Here is a 23,370-nt window from a genome sequence, read left to right as displayed (position 1 = left end):
AAAATTCTTGTTTTGAGGGTTTAAATACATCTGAGTCTATGAATACCTCCTATTGCTGCTGTCCCCTCCACATTTCTCCACTGACCTTTTCTTGTTCTGTGTCACCTCACATGGCTGTGCGGTTCTCACTGTTTCCCAGTGACCCTTAATGCGAACTCAGCTATTTCCCCCAAACCATCTACATAAGGCTTCTTTTTTTTTTTTTTTTTTTGCGGTACGTGGGCCTCTTACTGTTGTGGCCGCTCCCTTGCGGAGCACAGGCTCTGGACATGCAGGCTCAGCGGCCATGGCTCACGGGCCCAGCCGTTCCGCGGCATGTGGGATCTTCCCGGACCGGGGCACGAACCCGCGTCCCTTGCATTGGCAGGCGGACTCTCAACCACTGAGCCACCAGGGAAGCCCTACATAAGGCATTTGTGTGCAACCGATTATTCTGAAGGTCTGGGGAGGGGAAGAATTGTAAACCACAGAAGCACAGGTTAAGATGAAATATTGAACACCCCTATTTCCCAGAGCTCCTCAGCAGCTGCTCTGAGAACTTCCCATGGGTCTCGCAGTGTCCAGCCTCCCGCTTCTCGCGTGGTCCCCAGCCCTCTCTCCCTGCAGCTGCTCTCACTGAGTCCCTCTGCTCCTTTCTCTGTCTGGTGCCTCCCCCTCAGTTCCCCCTCCCTTTGTTATGCTGAGTCTCCTCTGGGCTCCAGACCTATCTGCTTCAACCCAAGGATTCATGAGCACACTGTTAAACACAGGAGGACTTCAGGAAGGGTGGCCACTCTCCTTCCCTACCCTCTTTGCCTGGTTAATTCCTACACATCTCAGCATAAACGTCATGTCTCTGCAAAGGGAAGCTATGTCATCCCAGTTACGACCTTACCTTGGCCACCTGCATCCCAGAGTGGATAAGTCTCCAGCACCCAACATATGGTCTCATGGTCCCCTGACTTTACCTTCAAAGAGTGACATATCTGTATAATTATTACATTAACATTTATCTCATCCCCTAGGCTGTAAAGTCCCCATCACCTAGAGAGCTGCCTGGCCCGTGTTGGGTGCTAAAAAATGTGCTGTGAATAAGTGAAAGAATGGATTAATGAATGAGTGAAAGCATCCTTAGCAGAGGAAATCAACTATTCAAAACAGAGGTGGGGAAAATCATGACATAAGTAGGAAACAGAAAAGTTGTTTAAAATGTCTGGATTGGAGGGAAGCCTGGGCAGGGCCACTGCTAGTCCGCATGGCTTCTCTGTGCAAGCGAGCAAAAGGCACCACCCTTCCTTTTTGTATCTGTGACTCCTCACCAGGGCTCATGGTGGTAGCCAGAGCTCAGGCTGCAGTTCTGCCCCCGCTCGGCCCTTGGCCAGGTGCAGCAGTAGTAGCCCTGCCATGCTGGGGAGTGGCTGGGGGGGTGAGTGGGGATTAGTCCGGGGAGCAAGGTCCCTGCTAAACTTGGGGCTTCATCATCTCTTCCCTGGATTATTGCACCAAAACACTGTTATCTCTGTTCTCAGTCTCTCCTCCTCCAATTCACCCTATGCACGGCGGTGAGAGTGATCTTTATAAAACGCAAATCTTGTGTCACCTACCTGTTTAAGATTCTCTGTAGACAATGTTTCCTAGCCTGGCCTGAGGTCCTACCAAAACTGCCAGAAGTACCCCCAGGGTTCAGTCCTTGGTCCCCCTTCTCGATTCCAGTGAAAGAGAGCTTATTCTGTGCAGTAGTGAAGAGCAGGGACCTGGAAGCCTGACCCTCTGGAACCAAATCCCAGCTATGCCACTTGCTAACTACATGATACTGGGAAAGTTGCTAATCTCTGTCCTAGTTTCCATTCTACAAAATGGAGATGGTGATTGTAGCTACTTCATAGAGTTGTTGAAAGGATTAAATGAGTTAATTCACATAAATTATTTAAAACAGTGCCTGGAACAAAATTAAAGTCAATAAACATTAGCTATTATTACCACGATTAGTAGTAGGTGAGATGGGCACTGCACAGTCATGTTAGAGCTGGCACGACATGCTGTCAGAGCAAAGTGGGAGAGCAATTAATTCTTCCTGAGCGATCAGGAAAGGATATAACAGAAAGTTCTTATTGGAGCTGGAGTTTGTAGGATGAATAGGAGTTTTCTAGGAGGTCATACAAGGTAGAGGGACAGCATGTGCAGAGTGGGTAACATGCAGAAGTGCATGCTGGGTTCTGTAAAATAGGGATAATATTTACTCATTTGCAAACACCAACCTGAACATTTCATTTCTCCTTATAAATCATGTTTTGTTTCAGCCTCTCACCTCTAAGGCAGTCAAAGTTTATTGACCGGGGACAGGAGAGAATGAACTGTTGGCCGGTGCAGCAGAGGGTGCCACTGCCCCACGCATATCCCCTTAGGCATGTTTGCTGGGTGACTTCCATTGAAAGACCCTGCAACTCTGCTGAGGGCTTTCCCAGCTGCAGAAAAATGCTTAACCCCCTGCATAGAACAGGCTGGAAGTGCTGGGGAATTAAGAGCCTGGGAGCAGGCTTCAACCAAGGACAAACAAGAATTGGTGGGTAACTGTGGAACCACTAGTTCTTTGCCCCTCCAGTGGGACAACTCTGAGGCTTGTTTGAAACCATCTGCAGAGGTTCTCAGGGGGATTGAGCCCCAGGTGCCCACAGAGTTAACATGCTCATTACCACATCCCAAAAAGCTGCCTTCCCTGCCCTGTCCCATTTCCCCGCTCCCCTGCTGTGTTTCCTGGGATGACCTCCTAAATAAACTACTTGCACTTGGTTTCATGAACTACTTCCGGGGGAGACCAAACTAAGAGAATCTTTAGGGACTAGAAGGACCCCACGTCCTGGCTTAATTTTGCTACTTGCTTTGGGACGCCCCATACCTCAGCTTCCTTGTCCTTAATACGGGAGGTGCAAGGGTTTGAATTAGTTGAGATGAAATCTTGGGAGCCCTCTGATGCTGACATTGTGTGCTTCTGGTTCAGTTTCACAGGGGTCTCCTCGGGGCGGGGGGCAGAGGGGTGAGCGGCTGTGGAGGGGGTACAGGGAAAGCAAGTCACGAGCTGGCACACTTGAGTGGAAACAGCACAAAGAGAAAAACTGAAAAGCAGTTTTCAGAGAATTGACATGGGTTTGTCATGAGCAATAACAACATTAAGAAGCAGCTTTGGACCGTGAAAGGACAATGTTTAAAAACAAAGAGGTGTTAAAAATACCATGAAGAAATGTTTCTTCAAGTGATTTGCAATTGAGCTTAGATCCCCAAAGCACTCAACTTAATACGTGAGACTAGTAACTATGTCCCTGCGTGTGAGAGTTCACATCAGTTAGAAGGGGTGGAAGCTGCCAGAAGCCCAGGCAAAACAGTGTCAGTTTTCCATCAACCTAAGTGTCTCTCTAGACTTCCAGCCCTAAGTAAGATGACTGTAATTTCTTCTTTTCTCCAGGGTGAAAAGTTGGGAGAACTTTAAAAGCTGATATAAATATAAATCCTAGAGACCTTAAGTGAGGTAGTTACAGTTTACCTTCATATTTCAAGATCAAACTCAGCTTTAGCCAGGATTCACAAAGTAGAAATGTCAGATTTTTTACTGTGATCTCACATAAACTCTACAACTTTCACTTAAAGAGAAAAGGAAAAAAAACGCCATTATGGGCTTCCCTGGTGGCGCAGTGGTTGAGAGTCCGCCTGCCGATGCAGGGGACGCGGGTTCGTGCCCCGGTCCGGGAAGATCCCACATGCCGCGGAGCGGCTGGGCCCGTGAGCCATGGCCGCTGAGCCTGCGCATCTGGAGCCTGTGCTCCGCAACGGGAGAGGCCACAACAGTGAGAGGCCCGCGTACCGCGAAAAAACAAAACAAAACAAAACAAAAAAAACACCATTATGTCTTCCCCAGAATAGGATACAAAATCCTTGGTCCATCTCTCAGGATAGTTTGTATGTAAAGTTTAGGATAATATACGTCCAGAATGGGAAGGACCCTCAGGAGTCAGCTAGTTTAGCCTCTTTCCCTCCTCAGTCCAGGTCAGAATATCTCTGACAGCTTCCCTGACAGGCAAGGTTAGCCCGCGTCTGCTTGCCCGCCTCCAATGAAGGGAAACTGACTGCTCCCAGAGGCAGAGCGTCCACCGTCAGGTGACACGGACGATAAGAAAGTTCTTTCTTTTGCTGCCTAAGCTTTGCATCCCTGAGTTTCCACCATTTATACCACAAACCAAACAATGTTAAATGAACAGTTTACTCTAAAATTACACCCCCACTAGCTGTGATTTATTCTTAAACAAATAATTCGCAAAACTGGGAACACCAGTTCACATTTATCTGGGATGGGAAGTACACGAAGACTAATAAAATAGGTCATTTGAAAAACCCTCCTAACTATTTTGTAAAGAGCACTTTCATTTCAATCGTCTCATTTAGCCCTCAATCCCACTCTAGGATGTTGAACTACTGACAACTGAAGAAACAACTCAGAGAGGCGAAGTGATGTGGCTGAGGCCTGCCGCCCAGCAGCTGCGTTGGTCCTTGAAACCAGAATTCCGTCTCCACCTCCAGGCCTCTGCCCCTTGCACTACTCACGTAGGCAGCATTCTTTGGAAACGCCACTCTAGGTTCTGGGTACGTGAAATAAATGTGCAAAACATCTGCAGCCCCAACAGAGGTCAATCTAATAAAAAAGGCAGACAAGCAAGTAAATTATTGCAGTCCATGGCAGTAAGGACTGAGATTAGAGGCAGGAACCAAGTACTTTGGGAAAACAGAGAAAGGAGCAACCAATTGCCTGGTAGGGTGGGGAGGGCTTCACAGACATGACACTGAACTTGGATTTTGAAGGGCGAATAGAGATTTCCGTGTGGAGAAATGGAATAAATTCTATTCCAAGCAGAAGACACAGCACAAAGCAAGACAAGGAGGGCAAAGGGCATGGCGTATTTGGGGTAGACTGAGGTACACGGTGTGACTGAAGCATCTGGCGTGTAAGAGAATAAAGCAGATCAGCTCGGAGAAATAGGTAGATGTGATCCTGACGACACAGAATGTCTCTATGAATTGGGCACGTGGTGTAGCCACGAATGGGATAGGGTCAGGGAGGGCGAGTAAAAGCAATGAATAGATCCAAGGAGCATCTTATTATTTGTTTTAGAAAGAGCATTATGGCCACAGAAAGAGAATAACTTAAAGGGTCAGAGGCTGCTAAGGGAGGTTATTGAAGTATCACTGAAAAGAAATAAGGAAAAGTCCATCGACAGATGAATGGACAAACAAAATGTGGTGTACACATACCCTAAAACACTATTCAGCCACAAAAAGCATGACATTTTGATGTATGCTATAACCTGGATGGGCCTTGAAAACATTATACTTGGTGACATAAGCCAGACACAGAAGGACAAATGTTGTATGATTCCACTTTATGAGGTACACAGAATAAGCAAATTCACAGAGACACACATAGAATAGAGGTTACAGGGTTGGGGGAGAGGCAGGAATGGGAAGATATCGTTTAATGGGTACAGAGTTTATGTTGGGGATGATGAAAAAGTCGGCATAGATAGTGGTGATGGGTACACACAGTATGTGAATGTACATAATGCCACTGAACGGTACACGTACAAATGGTTAAAATTATGTTATATATTTTACCACAATTAAAATAATAAGGGTTGGTGGATGGACATCCTAAAGCAAGTATAGTAAGATGATGGGTTTAGATTTGAGCACACTGACGTTGAGGTATCTGCAGGATAGCCCACCGGAACTGCCAAAGAACTCTTTGTATCTATGGATCTGGAGCTTGGTGAAGAGATCGGGGCTTAAAACTTCCTTAAAATTCTTGCTTGGGAAAAATGTAACCTACCTCATAGAACTAGTATTAGATCTGTGCTTCTGTGTTGGGGGTGATGGCACTGCCTAGCGGTGTGAAATAATTTTAGGACTGTGAGTTACTTGAGACTTTATTTTGTGAGGGAAACTGGGAAAAGGAGGGGGGTGGAACCTCTCTTTGTCCAGTTAGGCTTCCAGGAACTGGTTGGTTCACATATGTTATAACAGAACGTGGAGGTGGAGGGGGGAGACAAGGACAGGGCTTGTTGCCCGGCTGCTAGCAGTTCTGGGGCAGGCAGCCCCAACACGGATGGCCTCAGCTGCACAGCCACCTTGCCCGGGGTCCCACCCAGGCAGATGTTTCAGCCACGAAACATGTTTCAGATGTTTCAGCCACGTCAGCCTAACGTGAGACAACTCCGGTGGGTCATTTTGTTCCAGAGCCCCACGGTGGGGTTGGCCAAGCCTGCTATCTGGTCTACGTCACAGCTCAACCGACCCTCCCTTCCACTGGTGTGGACCCAGGGCACTCCCTCATAAACACCCTGCACATTAAACTCCAGTCTCAGAGCATGAACCTCACCTGCGACACAGGTCCAAATGACTAACCCAGCTCCTTTGACTTGACCTACTATGGTACTCACTATATCCCAAACTATGCTGACTAGATCCCGGAAGGCAGCCCCTAACTCTGGATTCTCCACACATGTACTGGTGAGTAGCTAATGGCTGTTTTCTGTTTTATAAGATAGTGTTAACAGGCTCCAATTAATCCAGTTGGACAAGTAACAAGAAGACCATCATGTGTTCAGCAAATAATTCCATCCTGGCTGCCCCCAAGACTCCCATAGCAAAATCCATTAAACCTTAATGTGTTTTATTTTCTCTCCTGCAAGCCTGAAGTGTTTGCTGACATTTGAAGTCTGGTAATAATCATCGTCCCCCAGCCAAGCCATGTTTCTGAATCTTCAGGCAAATTCATGGCTGTCCCATTTTCTGAATGTTCCAATCAACATTCTAAACAGCCTTGCTCCTGGATATAAAGAAGGAAGAAAAAATAAACCTCTTTAAACTTCAGGGTCACAAAATTGCACTAGAAAAAGTCCCCAGTGGAAACACTGGATAGTCACAGATTATAGGTTTTATTAATAAAAATCAATATAGTTGAGATGTTCATGCATTTGGCATGAATCAAATGAACCAAGACTGAAGACAAAAAAAAATTGTTTATTCAAAACCTCTTAGAGGGATTTAATTGTTTGGGTTTTGTTTTGCTTTGGTCTTTGGTTACTTCTTTCACAATACATTTTAAAGCCCAGTAAATTAAGCAAAGTAAATCTTGCATTGTATTTAAAATAATCTCAGGAACACACAGATTGATTAACAAGGATATATATAGATATATATATACCCTTATAAAAAAAGGGATTTCAAATGCATTCATTCTTTAAAATTGTAGCTGCCTGATTAACCGTAGCAAATGTTTATTGAGCATTGACTATGTGCAGCTACCAGGCTAAATGTTATCTATGTATTGTCTTGTTTAATTCCCCTACCCACCTGAGACAGGTAGGGCCTCTGGGTACAATGTGAATGATACCACCCGCAGTTGTACAACATGGCAGCCCTGGGGATAGGTTCATTTTCTCGTCTTCTGATGAGGAAGTGAGGCATGGAGGGAGGCACAGGATGATTCAGCACCTTGCCGCCAACTCACACAATCGGTGCATGATACTGGTAGGACTCCAAACTAGGCTGATTTAACTAAGCCAGGGCTCTTACTTACTGTATTACACCGTACCTTGTCCTCTGCTATAAGATACAAGAGCTCATTGTGGCAAAAGAGACAATGTCATCTCTGTTATCCGACTTCCTCTTTGTCCTAGCTGTTCCCTTTGCCTGCACTGTCCTTTTGCACATCTCTGCCTCCCAAGATCCCATGCATCCGTTAGGGTCCACAGAAAATGTCTGCAAAAATTTCCTGGACCCCCTCTTCCTGTAGCAGAATGATGACACCTTCCCTTTGTCCCCAGAGTACTCTGTACCTGAATATTTTCTGGTTTTCCAAGATAGAGTAGTAAGAGCATTCAAAAATGTTTAATGAATGCAACTCTAGTATTTGTAGCACTGAGTTATTTATCTTGTTCCTTGAGACAAGAAAGGAGCATTTTCTCTTGTCCCTTTACCCACCCGTCAACCCCCACCTCTCTCTTAACTCTTCCTTTAGCCTCTAGAGTTCACAACTGGACTTGTTTATACTTACTATAGTATCTTCCTTGTTGAAGTGTAACCCACCTGTCTGTCCCTTTCTCCTTAGGACTCGATAAATCTTGCATCATAGGTTGTGTGCTACCATAGTTAAAAACATGAATTCTAATCCATCTGAGGGTGGAAGGTGTATGATATAGTAAATCATCATATAAAGGAACCTCAGTGTAGTCTAAATGCACTTATGCTTCTCTCATTAAAATTTATGTGAAATTAGAACATTAGGCCAAAGTAATTTTATCCTTAGACATTCAACTGGATTTGGAGAGACTGTTAACATTTACACTAACACCTATACTCTGGACACAGCAGTTCATCCATGTGTGGATGGAGCAAGAAGCAAACAACTCCTCATAATAGTCAAAGTTGATGACATAAGATCAGTACCTAAAAGCTCCCGAACAGGACATTTCCATTCTTGTTTTATACAATCATATCAAACTGCTAACACCTGGTCCCCAAGCCCACTCTACATCATAAACAGAAAATCTGAGGAGGAAAGAAATTCTGAAATAATGAGACAAAGTATCAACAAGGGAAGGACTAACACCAAAGCAGCATAACTGCTAAAAACTAAACAAAAGAGTCAGAATAGTGTGGAGGCGGTCATTGCCGGCACAAATGGCTCTCCTCTACCTTCATAGCCCTGCATTTACATTGGCTGATACAATAACTGATGTTCAGATTGGAAAGCCAAAATCATCAAGAATGCATTGAAATATATCCAGGATCCTTCGTTTTACGGAGGTTAGGAAATAATGTGAAAAATTTAGAAGATGTTCCAGTCAATAGTTAGAAGAATATTATAATTAAAGTATAACAGAACGATTGGAAAAATTCAGATATTCAGAAACCACTCATTAGGATTCAAACAGTGAGGTTTTCAGTTTGAGGACTTTGTGCTACGGAGAATGTAAAGCTTATCCTGACTAATAGTTTTCTATTAAAGGCAAAGTGAACTTTCTTTTTCTTTTTTTTGCGGGCCTCTCATTGCTGTGGCCTCTCCCATTGCGGAGCACAGGCTCCGGACGCGCAGGCTCAGCGGCCATGGCTCATGGGCCCAGCCACTCCACGGCATGTGGGATCCTCCCGGACCGGGGCACGAACCCGCGTCCCCTGCATCGGCAGGCGGACTCTCAACCACTGCGCCACCAGGGAAGCCCCAAAGCGAACTTTCTAATGCTATCAGAGCTAATCCCTTTTCCAATTCAGATTCAACTTGAAACATCATTGCTTTTAACTTAGTTCGTCTCTGACTACACCTACTTTGAAGTGTAACACCAGTCATCTCAAAAACCACTTATATGGTGTGGACAATCCTGCAAAGAGACTTTCAGATGACAGCATGATGGTGTGTGGCTGAAAAATAATCTGATTTTTATGCTTCCTGCCCCCTCCACCCAGTCTTCACATTTGGTTTAAAAAATCAATACTAGGGCTTCCCTGGTGGCGCAGTGGTTGAGAGTCCGCCTGCCGATGCAGGGGACGAGGGTTCGTGCCCCGGTCCGGGAAGATCCCACATGCCGCGGAGCGGCTGGGCCCGTGAGCCATGGCCGCTGGGCCTGCGCGTCCGGAGCCTGTGCTCCGCAACGGGAGAGGCCACAACAGTGAGAGGCCCATGTACTGCAAAAAAAAAAAAAAAAAAAAAAAAAAAAAATCAACACTGAAGAATTGCAGTTTATATAAGGTATGCTATTGCCAAGCAGCATCAGTAGTATCTTAATTGTAATTATTCACATCTGGGAAGACTTCAGATCTCACTGGCCACATTTTCTTTTCATATCTTTTAAACATTAGGAACTTAAGAAAGGCTACATCCTTTAGCATTATGTATAACCTAACATGTCAGAGAATATTCGGTGTTTCCAGTTTGCTAGTTTACCTTCTGACAAGTTTTGTGAAAGAGACGGGAATAAAACTAACTTGCATTACGTACAAGATGCTGCCCACACAAATACCAGAAAGGGAAGCGAAATGAACAGCCAGACATATGGCATGAGCTGACAGCATAAAGAAACTAGCTCTGCATGAGTAACAAGGAACATCTTGAAATGTACAAGACATATGTGTTTTAGGAAGAAGGCTGAAGTGTTTCATAATAAAAACAGGACAAAGTGAACCACGAGTGCTGAATAAAGTTTTAATTAAAAATGGGTTTTTAGCCTTCAATGTGAATATACAATATGCTTCGCAGATGGATTTTATATTTAAGTCTTATGCAAACCAAAAAGTAAGTGAGAAAAATAAAGCTTCTGAAAATGACACAGAGGCTAAAATGTATGTAAACAATAGAGGATTCTGGTACAAACAAACAAGAAAGGAAGAACAATCCTTCTGTCACCCATTTTCTGCTTGCACATTGCATAAGTAGATCGTGTAACCTACCTTTGGTGCAAACATGTTTCTTCTTGGTTTAGATACATAACAGACACACACACTTAGGAAACAGCTGAGATGTCCAACCACAGAGGAATGATTAAAGTAATTCATAGCACATCAGTGCAATATTAGATAACTATTAAACAAACATTTATGCATCATTTTAGAAAAATGAAGGAATGTGTATGTGTTACCATTAAACTAGTAGATGAAATCTGTTTAAAGAAACAGATGACTGTAGAAATGCACAGAATACTGCAATAAAACATACAAAGTACTGCGAGTTATCTCAAGATTGTATTGACACTTTCACATGAGTACTTTATGAATCTTCCAATTTTTATGCAGTATTGCTTTTTTTTTTTTTGCGGTACGCGGGCCTCTCACTGTTGTGGCCTCTCCCGTTGCGGAGCACAGGCTCCGGACGCGCAGGTTCAGCAGCCATGGCTCACGGGCCCAGCCGCTCCGCGGCATGTGGGATCTTCCCGGACCGGGGCACAAACCCGTGTCCCCTGCATCGGCAGGCGGACTCTCAACCACTGCGCCACCAGGGAAGCCCTTTGCAGTATTGCTTTTTAAGACCAGAAAATAATAACATTTGAAAAGTCCAATTAAAGTTGCAATATTTTCCTAGAAAAACTGATATAAAAACAATGATTGTAAGTTTATTGGAAAATTTTTTATATTAATCTTTGATGTCTGACTTGTGGAACTTACCTATAGTTTTGTTCTTGGTCCAAGGCAAGAAGGAATTATCCCTAAGGTTCACTGGCTATGGGCAAACAATGAATGAAATGTAGATATCTAGCAGACAAAGACGTGACAATTATGCTCTTTGTGTACACAGGACTAATGGCTACTCTTTTCTGTTTTTTCCTTGAAAAAAAAAAAGTCTAGGGGGCTTCCCTGGTGGCACAGTGGTTGAGAATCTGCCTGCCAATGCAGGGGACATGGGTTCGAGCCCTGGTCTGGGAAGATCCCACATGCCGTGGAGCAACTGGGCCCGTGAGCCACAATTACTGAGCCTGCACGTCTGGAGCCTGTGCTCCGCAACAAGAGAGGCCGCGATAGTGAGAGGCCCGCGCACCGCGATGAAGAGTGGCCCCCACTTGCCACAACTAGAGAAAGCCCTCACACAGAAACGAAGACCCAACACAGCCATAAATAAATAATTAAAAAAAATGACCTATAGGCATTAAAAAAAAAAGTCTAAACCAAACATAGAAAGCTATCTAAAGCTCTTTCCAATGCATTTAAACAACTGAGTTTAAGCTGGAAAATCTCTGGCAATGATTTTAGTGTTTGAAAGTATCTTAATGCCAGGAAATACTCTTCTATTACAAAATATTTATTTTTTAAAGTTCAGCTGCGGTTTGAGTTTTATTTGATATCTTTAAGTTGGATCAAAAGCAAATTCAGGAATAGCCTTTCTTACGAGGTTTTCTAAAGGTTTCATTTCATTTTGAAGCTGTATTTACTTATCGTCAATGCTCCTTCCCTACGTGAAACTCTATCCAGGCAAGTGATCAACTTGCTGTCCTCAAACACACTTCGTGAACCCTTATTTCCACACCTTTATGCCACTGCTCAAATTTTTTCCACTTACTTTTCTCTTTTCCTAGCTATTCTAACCCAACCCATGCTGCAGACTGAACTCATATCCTTCCTCCGTATTCATGAAGCCTTTTCAGACAAATGACTAGTTCTCTCCATCTTTTGAGCCCTTATTACTCACTGACTCTTCAGTAATTATAGATTCCTATCTCTTTACTGTGGTCTTTTCAAGTATTTATGTCATCTGCTAAATTAGACTGAAGATTCCGTGAGAACATTTAAGAAGTATTTTTTATGTTATCCAAAGTGTTTGACATGCACTTGCACATGGAGCTCCTTCTTGGAGCTCAATAAATATGTCGAAAGATGGAAAATGGCTGGAGAAACACAGGCTACAAAACTCTTACCTTTGGTCTTAATATGACCTTTGGGGTGTCAAATATATCTGCTAATGATATTATGAGGACGAAATGGCATTACTTGAGCCCCTAAATATTTTTTTTTTGGTTTGAGGACAGAATTCAAATTCTATAGTTTGGCATATGAAGAAGTGCCTTGATGTAATTCCAACATACATCCCCCCTTATCTTGGGCCCCCATTTCACCCTGCACCCTTGTACTCTAACCAGTGAACTCCTTGCAGTTCCCTGAAGATGCTGTGCTTCTTTCATGCCCACGCCAGCTCCGATGCCCTGCCCCTCCTCTTCTGATAAAATCATCCATTAAGATCAAGATGAGAGACTGATTCCTTTGTGATGCCTTCCTTCACACATTAAGGACGTGGTTGCTTCCCTCTTCCATGCTCCTAAAGAACCCACCCAAACATCTCCTTCATATATTTACTTGTATTATATATTTATAATATATGTATTTGTTTATATATATATATCCGCAATAAACATTTTATAACAGACTGTATTATAATGTGTCTGTGAGAGGTCAGGACATATTTATTTTATATTTGCCCAATGCCACTCACAATATTTAGTTCATAATAGGTACTTGATGTTTGCTTAATGAATGCATAAATAAATGTATGAGCTTGATAATGTATAAATGTATAAACTTGATACGAGTTTAGATGAAGGGAGAAAAAAACCTGGTATTTAAAGGTTAGCCACCGATACCCCCAGAGGTATGTAATTCACATGGAAATCAAGAGACAGCCATAAACCTTCTTGGAGCTCAAGGTATTTTGTGCCTACAATACAAAAACATTCAGATGATGAAGAGGTTAACAAAATGATAACATTTTAAGAAGGAGAAATTTAAACCAGCTGAAAAAAGGCCTTCTTTCTCCTTAAGAGAGAGGAAGCCATGAAGAGGTGACAGACTCATGGTTCACCAAACTGGGCAAACATCACAATCACCTAGAGAGGCTCAAAAACTCTTAAAGACTCTTTAAAAAGGTTAAATTTACTGCATCAGGATCTCCAGAGGCTGAGATGAGGAAACTATTTTTAACTGCTTCCTAAGTGATTCTCATCAGTCAGGATTTGGAAATACTGAACTGGAACACAACCAAAATCTTTACCAGCTTTAGATCGGGATGGTACATAGTCATGCACGTTCCACTAATGAGATGAATGTTACGTACGTCTCAGGTACTCTGCATCTGCATCCTATGCCTGAGGAAAAGTTACTTCCAAATTATGACAATTTCCAATTATTTGTGGTAACTAGATCGCTGAATTCTTTAAATCCCATGGAACTCTTTATTACTAAACCTTCCTAGTAGAGCTGCTAACTAGTTATAAGCTGGCTAGTTTAATTTCCCTCACTGTTCAATGGACTGGAGGTATGTTCATAAGTGGGTGAATTGGCCAACAAGTAGGGACAGAGCCGGGAGAAGGAAAAACAAATGGTTGGAGCTATTTACAAACATATCAAAAAGCCTGAATAATGGAAAATAAGCCTCCTCCATATATAGAAGTGATCTATCACTGAGAATCAAGTATCGTCTCTTAAAATCCAATATGAAATCCAATACTTAAGAAAAATCAAGCAATAGTAGGAAAAAGTTCAATAGAATATTTATGAGAAAATACTAATATACGGGTTTAAGTCCTCATTCAGCCACTTATACCCCCTACTGTGTGACCTGCAAGAGACATTTAACCCAAATTGGAGTTTTCCCATTTGTAAAAGTGTAGCACTATAACCCCTGCCCTACCTAATTCACAAACATGTATGGAGAAATACAAGTTATTATTTATCATAAAAGTTTAGTGGAAATAGTTTTTCTAAATGTTTGGTGGATAAAAATTCACTGAAGTCAAATGTTCTTTTTCTTCCATTTTCGCAACATAAACACTTGAAAATACTTTCTAATTCAAAAGCTGGTATCTTTTCTCTCATTTAGCAAAAACAATTACCCCCCTGGGTTTACAGTGGAACTGAAATTAGTTTGACTGTTTTTGTTTAAGATTATCAACAAAAAACTCTCCAAATTATGCAGTTTCTATGCCAAAACACATTCTTTATGCTGCATAGCTGTAGGAATGTATCATAAGTGAACAACTGCTCGGCCACAAAGGAGAGTCAAGATAGAATATTTTTTCTATCCTCCAGGAAAATGTGCAATATTTTTAACACGTTCTTCTTGAGTGGTAGATTCCTTTCAAATATAGTTTTTTATTTAGCAACAGAATATTATTATAAATGGGGAAAAGGGGGCTATAATAACTGTTTCAGAAAACATACATGTCTCGGATGAGTCCAACAGATAATCAGTGAGCTATGTCACAATAACAACAACAATAATAACTGTAGTAAATCATATTGTTTATACAGCCCTTGCCACGTTCAAGGCCTTGTTTTAAGCACTTTCTATTTGTTAACTAATTTAATATTCATAATGACCCCATGGGATTGGTAATAGTATCTTCATTTTATAGATGACAAAACTAGAAACAAATAAATCAGGTAATTTGTCTAAGGTCACACAGTTATTAAGTGGTTGAAGTGTGATTGGAATCTAGCAGTGTGACTCCAGAGGCTGTGTATTTAACCCCTAGGCTATTTTTCTGAGCAGTGAATAATTTATATGCGGCAAGATGCAATAACTAAAATATAATACTCATTAGCCAGCAATTTCCAAAAACATGTAAATATATTTTAAAATTTATTTTATGTATATCTTAGGTTGAGATTGCTAAAGAAAATTTTTGTAATTAACATTTTTAAAATTTAAGACTTCTAAAAAATTACCTGGTAAACCTTAGTCTATTTAAAAAAAGTTTTGTGTGCATGTGTGTATGTATGTAAGTACACACACACACACACACACACAAACACACACACACACACACATACATATATCTCTGTGACTAGTGTCAAACAGTATAGTTTTCTGAAAAACGTGATCGCTCAATCACATTATTATAAATTCTTAAGACGTGCAGGGATGTGCATCTGGCTGAGATGATCCAGGGTTACTTCTATTGAATTAGGGTGATTTACTTTAACTTCTTCCTCTAACATCCCCCAAATCAAAAGGATATGGTTAATTTACAAAACATAACTGTGCTAAATCCAAAATAAACGAAGGACAAAATAAACTTCCTACTATCAAAACTGGTTAATAGGACATACCCTCAAACTAAATTTATTTTTGTTTTAAAAATAATACCTTGGGGCTTCCCTGGTGGCGCAGTGGTTGAGAGTCCGCCTGCTGATGCAGGGGACACGGGTTCGTGCCCCGGTCCGGGAAGATCCCACGTGCCGCGGAGCGGCTGGGCCCGTGAGCCATGGCCGCTGAGCCTGCGCGTCCGGAGCCTGTGCTCCGCGACGGGAGAGGCCACAACAGTGAGAGGCCCGCGTAATGCAAAATAATAATAATAATAATACATTGACAAGTGAGATAAGTCACAAAGAAAGTTGAAGTGGACAATATTCTCAAAAACTAAAGTCATGTGTTTAGTTTCACTTGTAAAATCTATGTAAAACCTCTACCGAAGTGCACAACATATACAAGGTTAACAGGATTTTAAATATTATAGTAAAAATAATGATGCTAAGGTAGCTGTCTATGCCTGCGTGGATTTATGCACAAAATGATGAAACTAATGAAAGGGAAAGGGTATTAAATCAATTTTAAGCATCTACTATTTTTCAGGTACAATGCTAGTCACTTTGCATCATTTACCTAATATGTTCTTCATAGTAACCAACCTAGGTAGGTATCATTCTCATTTTATAAATAATAAAATTAAGGTCTGATATCTCCAGACAGCACCACAGTATAGAATACAAACCCAGGTATATGACTCTTCTCATAATACTATACAACCTACATAAACTAAATAACTAGTAAATTTAAGAGCCATACCAAAAAAATCTGAATTATTTGGTCTTGTGTCTTAAAATAATTTTGAAAAAATTTTTACATTTATTCCATTTTTTTCCTCCTATCAGATCCTCAAGATCTTTCAGAATATCACTCTATATTGACTTGGAATTTCAGTTATTACAGTTACCCTTTATCGAGCACCATGCATTGTACAACATGTTCCACATGCATTAACTCTTTAAATGATCACAAGAAACCTATGAAAATAGCTTCCATTTTACAAGTGAGAAAACAAGTTCAGAAACGTTAAGTAACACAGAGGTGACAAGGAAACAGAGAAAGAAATATGAGGTCTGTTCAACTCTACAAACAACAGTATTGCTATTATGCCAGATGGAATATTTTTCAAACTGCAAATTTCTTTTCCCAGATCACTTCCAAAAAGTAATTAGGATAGTGCCTAATATATGTAGAAAAATGTCCACATTTACTTTCCTATTTAATCTTAATACTCTATGAGAAACGGAGGGGCAGTGTTTATTAATATCCTTTTTCACAGGTAAAAAAAATAAGGTTCAGAAAAGTTGTGAAGAAAGTGCTTTTTCTACTGTTCAATGTTGTTGTCAATGCCCTAGAAATAGAACTTTCTGAAAACATATATACATAAATCCTTCATCATTTTATTTGCTTATATCACTAATTTTACTAAAAAAACAAACACACAAAAACTCCAGTGAAAAATGACTTTCACTGATAAAAGTAAGCCTCTAATAGGATACACTTAATCTCAATTCTATTACATATATTCAAAGTCATTAAAGATTTTCTCTCACCTTATTTCTGAACTATGTCATAAACTCAGAAAGCTAAACTTATTTAAACTTATACTGCAACAGAAATGTAGTGATGCTTCTGACACTTAAAGTCTATTTTTTCTGAAATTAATATAGGCACCTATGCTGTCTTGTTTACTATTTGCATGGAATAGTGTTTTTCCATTCCTTCATTTTTAGTCTATGTGTGTTCTTAAATATAAAGTGAGTTTCCTGTAGACAGCATATAGTTGGATCTTGTTTTATTATTCATTCAGCTACTCTATGTCTTTTGACTGGAGAGTTTAATTAATTTATGTTTAAGGTAATCATTGATAGGAAAGGACTTACTTTTGCCATTTTGTTGTTTTCTGTTTTATATTTACTTTGTTCCTCTATTCCTCTCTTGCTGTCTTCCTTTGTGCTTTGTTGATTTTTTTACAGTGACATTCTTTGATTCCTTTCTTTTTTTATTTTGTGTATCTTCTTTATGTTTTTGGGTTTTTTTTTTGTGGTTACCATGTGGCTTGTTAAAATGTCCACTACCCAAAGTGATATACAGATTCATTGTTATGCCCATCAAAATCCAATGACATTTTTTATAGAAATAGAAAAAACAATCATAAAATCATACAGAACCACAAAAGACTCAGAATAACCAAAGTGATCTTAAGAAAGAACAAAAAAGCTGGAGGCATCACAGTCCTGATTTCAAACTAAATTACAAACCCATAGTAATTAAAACAGTATGGTACTGGCATAAAGACAGACAAATAGCAATGGAACAGAACAGAGAGCCCAGAAATAAAGTAAAACATACAGTCAACTGATCTTTGACAAGGGTGCCAAGAACATACAATGGGGAAAAATTGTCTCTTCAACAAGTGGTGTTTGGAAAATTGTAGTATCAACATGCAAAAAAAAGATAAAAAAAGAAATTGGACCCTTACCTTATACCATATATAAAAATCAAGTCAACGTGGATTAAAGATTTAAACATAAGACCTGAAACTGTAAAACTCCTATAGAAAATATAGGGGTACATCTTCTTGACATTGGTCTTGGCAATGACTTCTTGGATATGACACTAAAAGCAAAGGTAACAAAAGCAAAAATAGACAAAGTGGAACGACATCAAATTAAAAAGGTTCTGCACAGCAAAGAAAACAATCAACAGAATGAAAAGACGACCAATGGAATAGGAGAAAATATTTGCAAACCTTATAGCATTTCTATCTATTATAGTACTTCTCTCACCGTTAATAAGTAAATGTCAGTCTCCTCCCACAAACTAGGGTCAGGAACTATGTAAACAGGTTTATGTTTATCTCTAGATGTCAGTCAGTGCCTTGCAGATTGCCTGAATCTGAGTAGACCTTCAATAATATTTGTTAAATGGGTGAATAGTCACAAGTTCTGGCTGTCTAAGGAATTTCATATAACTAAACTCAAAGTACATCATTCAGAGATAAATAATACTCTCGTAACTCAATAACAGAAAGTTTGCTTTTCCCTCTTACCTCTTCATTTTGTACATAAATTTCTAGCTAGTTAGATAATCTGGGATTGGGAGGAGAATATCTTTCTTAATTTCTAAAAGGGGGCCCTCAAACTAACTCACTACCACAATGGCCTCAGTAATAAGTAAAAAGTACAATTACTTGGGTTCCACTACTCTCAGGGCACCTATTATGGTCACATACAAATTAGGACATGAACAACATAGAGCTTTTGTTTATTTTGATCTGAATTCATTATTTTGATCTGACTTCAAAAATCCATTTTGTATTCTTGAGTTCTCCCAAGTTCTAGATCTTTAACTGATTACTGGACATTTTCCTCAATCCCACCTCCACCCTCATAAAAGCTGATCAATATTGAGTTTATTCCATCTTGGTTTCCTATACACAAAAGTCCTTCCCATCTTTCAATGTCCAGCTCAAAAGTTACCACATCTAATGCTGCTCCAGGCCTGTTGTTCACTTTGTGGTCCTCTTAACTGTCCCACCAAAGCGTTTGCAACCTTGCACATAATCTCCAGCTAAAGCACTTGGAGCTTCCTGAACAATCATGCTCTCTCCCATTTTCCCACTTTTGCAGGTTCTGTTGCATCAAGCTACCATGCCCTATCCTCATTCTTGCATTCTTGTATCATAGAAGTTACCAAACCACTGTAAATGTTGAAATACACTGTTATTTGTCTCTCTCAATAGAATCTGCATGCTTGTGGAAAGATACATTAAAAAATTTTATACTCTATATCTAACACAGTGCTCAATAAATATGTGATAAATGGGTGAATGAGTGCTTGAATGTGTAACTAGCCTAAGTTCCTAAGGTAAGATAAAAATAAACATAATAATTGTAAAATGGTTGAGTCACTTTGGAAAACAGTTTGGCAGTTCTTCAAAATGTTAAACATAGAGTTTCCATATGATCCAACAATTCCACTCCTAAGTGTATACTCAAGAGAAATAAAAAGATATGTCTTCACAAAGTTCACAAATGTTAATAGTACCAGCATTTTTCATAATATCCCCAAAGTGGGAACAATGAAATGCCCACCTGAATGGATTAATAAAATGTGATATATCCATACAATGGATTATTTTTTAGTAATAAAAAGAAATGAAGTACTGATACATGTTACAACAGGGATGAGTTCCGAAAACCTTATACTACGTGAAAGAAGCCAGACACAAAAGTCACATATTATATAATCCCACTTATATGAAATGTCCAGAATAAGCATAGAAACAGAAAGTAGATTAGTGGTTGCCAGGAGCTGAGGGGAGAAGGGAATGAGGAGTGATTGCTAATGGGTACAGGATTTCCTTCTGGAGTGATGAAATATTTTATACATAGCTAGTGGTTACAGTTGCACAACTCTGTGAATATACTAAAAACCACTCAACTGTATACTTTTAAAGGGTGAATTCTGTAGTATATTAACTATCTCAAAAAACTTATTATTAGAAAATGAACACAATAATGAGAATTCTCCATTTGGTCCAGATTTTTAATCAAGGGCTTTATCTTTGAAATCACAACACAACTCTGCTGCCTAGAACTTCCTAATCTTCTATATTGATCAATTATAGAACTAGAAAAATGTTGGAACATTAAAAGGTCATTCTAAATTAACCCCTTCCTCACCTTACAGGTAAGAAAACTGAGCTCCAAGAAGGATAAATGATTTAAACAAAGTTATACAACTAGTAGTGAAACCAGGGAGAACTCAGTCTCAGTCCAATGATTCATCTTTTTTCTTAGTTGAATTAATATTTTCCTTCCTAAAGTTCCCGGGTTCTTTTTTTTTTTTTAACTTAAAGGAAAAGTTACATTAAAAAGAAAAGGACAGACCTATTTATCTTTCATATTAAGCCTAGTAACTATTACTAGATTTTAGGGGATATTAAAAAAAGATTAAGAGAAAAAACTACTGCACCTTTCTGATTCTTTCAATGAGAAAAGGCAACTATTAGTACTTAAAGGTTTTACTCTTAAAAGATAATACAACATAAGAATTCACAGTAATAGTTAAGGATAGCAACAAAAACCACTCTTTCCCCTAGGGAATGGAAATAGACACTTAGCAAAGATGCTACATATGTGGAAATTTACATCCGATCCTTCACAGAGATGTCAAATTTAATCCATAGGAAAATGTCTTTCAAATTAACACTTTCTAAAGTTCCCCTTTGAGACCCATTTTTTTGGTGGCCTTTGTATGACAATGGCAAATATAGGTACAATAAGTAATTTTTGTGATACTTATTCACTCAGGAGATTTTCTATGAGAGCAAATATTTTCTTTAAAGTTCATATTTGTTCTTTTCACCAGAAGCAACTTTTAAAGGGAGGAATTTTTCATTTGTTTCTACCAAAGGGGAAAAAATACTAAGTTTCGTTGAACATATGATTTTTTTAAAAAACCATCATTCAATGTTGACCTTCAAAAGCTTATACAAAACATCAACATACAACTTATAGCCAGAGGGTAGCTCAGTGATTGTGTAGTCCAGTATTTCCCTGACTGTGTCCACATGTACCTGCAGATGGCATTTCAGAGGAAGTACGGGGAGTTGGGGGAGCAGAATGGGAGGGGAAAGATAACCATAACAACAAATATTGTTACACACTCAATTTAGTTTAGGAAATTCTGGGTTAATTCAATAAATATTTAATGAGCACCAACTATGTGTCAGACTTTCTTCTAGACGTTAGAGCAAAACATATTTATGCCAGGATTTCTTAGAGCCTCTAACGTGCTACTGTTTACTATGACTAAGATGACCACATGTAGTTTGCCCGGACAGCTCCAGTTTACCACTGTTTTCTCAGCATCAGTAGACCCCCTTTCACTCCTGTTATCCTACGCACGACTCTCTAAGTTTGAGGGGTGTGAATATAGTGCATAGATTTTTCCTAAACTTACATGACCAATGAAATACTTATATTTCCTATAGCCATCTCCTAGAACAGTGGTCTACAGAACATGGTTCAGGAAATGCTGACCTACTCCATTCTCTCCATTTGATAACTGAGGAAACTAAGGACCAGAGATCTAAAGCCTAGGACACCTGGCTCCTATCTCTGATGTGCTTGCCAATACCTTGCAGATTGCCACAGATAAAACACTCAAACACAAAGTAAAAAAGTCTTATTACTGGATAACAAGTATTATGTATTTTCTCCTATTACAAAAATAAATCACCCAATTTTACATGCTGATTCCAATTTAAATAGAGTTTAACTCAAGTTTTTTCTTTTAAGATCATAACTATAAAATTAACCAAAGATGGAGTCAATGAGAAAACATTACCTTGTAGTCAACTCTTTAAGTTTATAAGCCAAGTTTACCATGTCCTATTCTCTGCTTTTCTTCCACTCACTCTGGTGAATACAAGGTAACTGATTTCTTCATATCTTCAAAGCCTCACTGGCCTCATAGGTGTGTTTGGGGCGTGGGGGAGAAGCTAATTTTCTCAACTAACAACTTTCTGGTACAAAGAGTTACGCTCTAATATTTTCCTCCACTTTATGGTTCCAAGTGTCCTTTAAAGTAAGGATGCTACTTTCTTGGGCTATTTGATACCTATGAAAACTCTAAAGAGATGGAATTACAATATAAGTCCCTTATTCTTTCTGAGTCTCTACAGGCTTATTAACAAAGGCTATCTTCTGATTCTGGATGCACCAAAGATATGGCTCTAGAAGAAAATCATGCAAAAAATTCTGTCTTTAAAAATCAGTTATGCACATTGTGGATCACCCATGGCCATTCCTATTTCTACTAACTGTTAAGCATTTTAAGTAACTTAGGTAGTTCTTTTAGAGAAGAGGGAGTGAATGATTATAGAAACTTTAAAAAGAAAGCTGTATCTTAGGAGCTAAGACATATCAATAGCCTTTTCTGAGGGAGCAAACGGTAGAAAATACTAGTTAAAACAGGGTTTAAACTCCTGGGAAATTCATCTTCGTACAGTGTATCTTTTTGCTCATGACCAAGAAAAGAGAGTTAATAATAATAATTAAATCTTAGACAAGATAACCAGTCAAGTAGGTGAAAAGAAAATTACAAGGTGATTAAGGCAGAAGAACATTTCTAGAGAGAATCTGTTTTTGGATTTGTAGCTGGTGATATGAGAGAGATGTGACAGAACAGCCTTCTCAGAATCAGAATGGAGGTTGTAATTGTGTTGCAGAGCTTTGACTTTTAGAATGTAGCATTCTTTACTGTGATTGGAAAAAGAAGGTTTGCCCATGATAATTTATCATTTGAAGTAATAAACTTATTCAAGTCTAACTACTGTACTCAATTAGAACCACCTGTTTAAAAGAAAAGGAATACAGATACTGATCACATCAAACGTTTTCATTGAGAAGTTGACAAGGACACTCATACAGTTTATCACCACTGGTCTCAGCAGCCTTCCTGTGTATGAGAAACAGAACTACAGGCCTTTTTGTATAAGCTCCTGTACATCTTGTCCATGCTGCTCTCAAAGATGGGTCGGTAGGATTTTCCTTTATAAGAGGCTGCCCTGTTGGACCAGTATTCGCCATCATCCAAATGGAGAGTGCCACGTGGCTGCTGAAATGAACTATAAAAAAGGACATAAAAGATTAAAACAATGAGGCAACAAAATGAGAGGTAGTACTATATAAATCAAATATTTACTAAGTACTTTATAGGTGTGTGGTACTCTGTTTGGGCTTTGAGATATAAAATGTGACAAGGCTTAT

General features: G+C 39.6%; 1 protein-coding gene across 2 annotated transcripts in view; it reads right to left on the bottom strand.

Moving 5' to 3' along the window:
• Positions 1 to 11,489: 11,489 nt before the first annotated feature.
• Positions 11,490 to 23,370, bottom strand: part of SPATA6 (spermatogenesis associated 6) — a 163,263-nt gene continuing 151,382 nt past the window's right edge. For both annotated transcript variants that reach the window (XM_030870076.2, XM_030870077.2), the window contains exon 13: positions 11,490 to 23,228. In XM_030870076.2, coding sequence (XP_030725936.1) covers positions 23,048 to 23,228 — 181 coding nt within the window. In that variant the 3' untranslated portion in view covers positions 11,490 to 23,047. The remainder of the gene's footprint in view (positions 23,229 to 23,370) is intronic.

Source organism: Globicephala melas, chromosome 1, assembly GCF_963455315.2.
Source record: "Globicephala melas chromosome 1, mGloMel1.2, whole genome shotgun sequence".
In the NCBI taxonomy this organism is placed as follows: Eukaryota; Metazoa; Chordata; class Mammalia; order Artiodactyla; family Delphinidae; genus Globicephala; species Globicephala melas.
The sequence above is the reverse complement of the archived record's forward strand: the minus strand, read 5'-3'. Positions and strand labels throughout refer to the sequence as shown.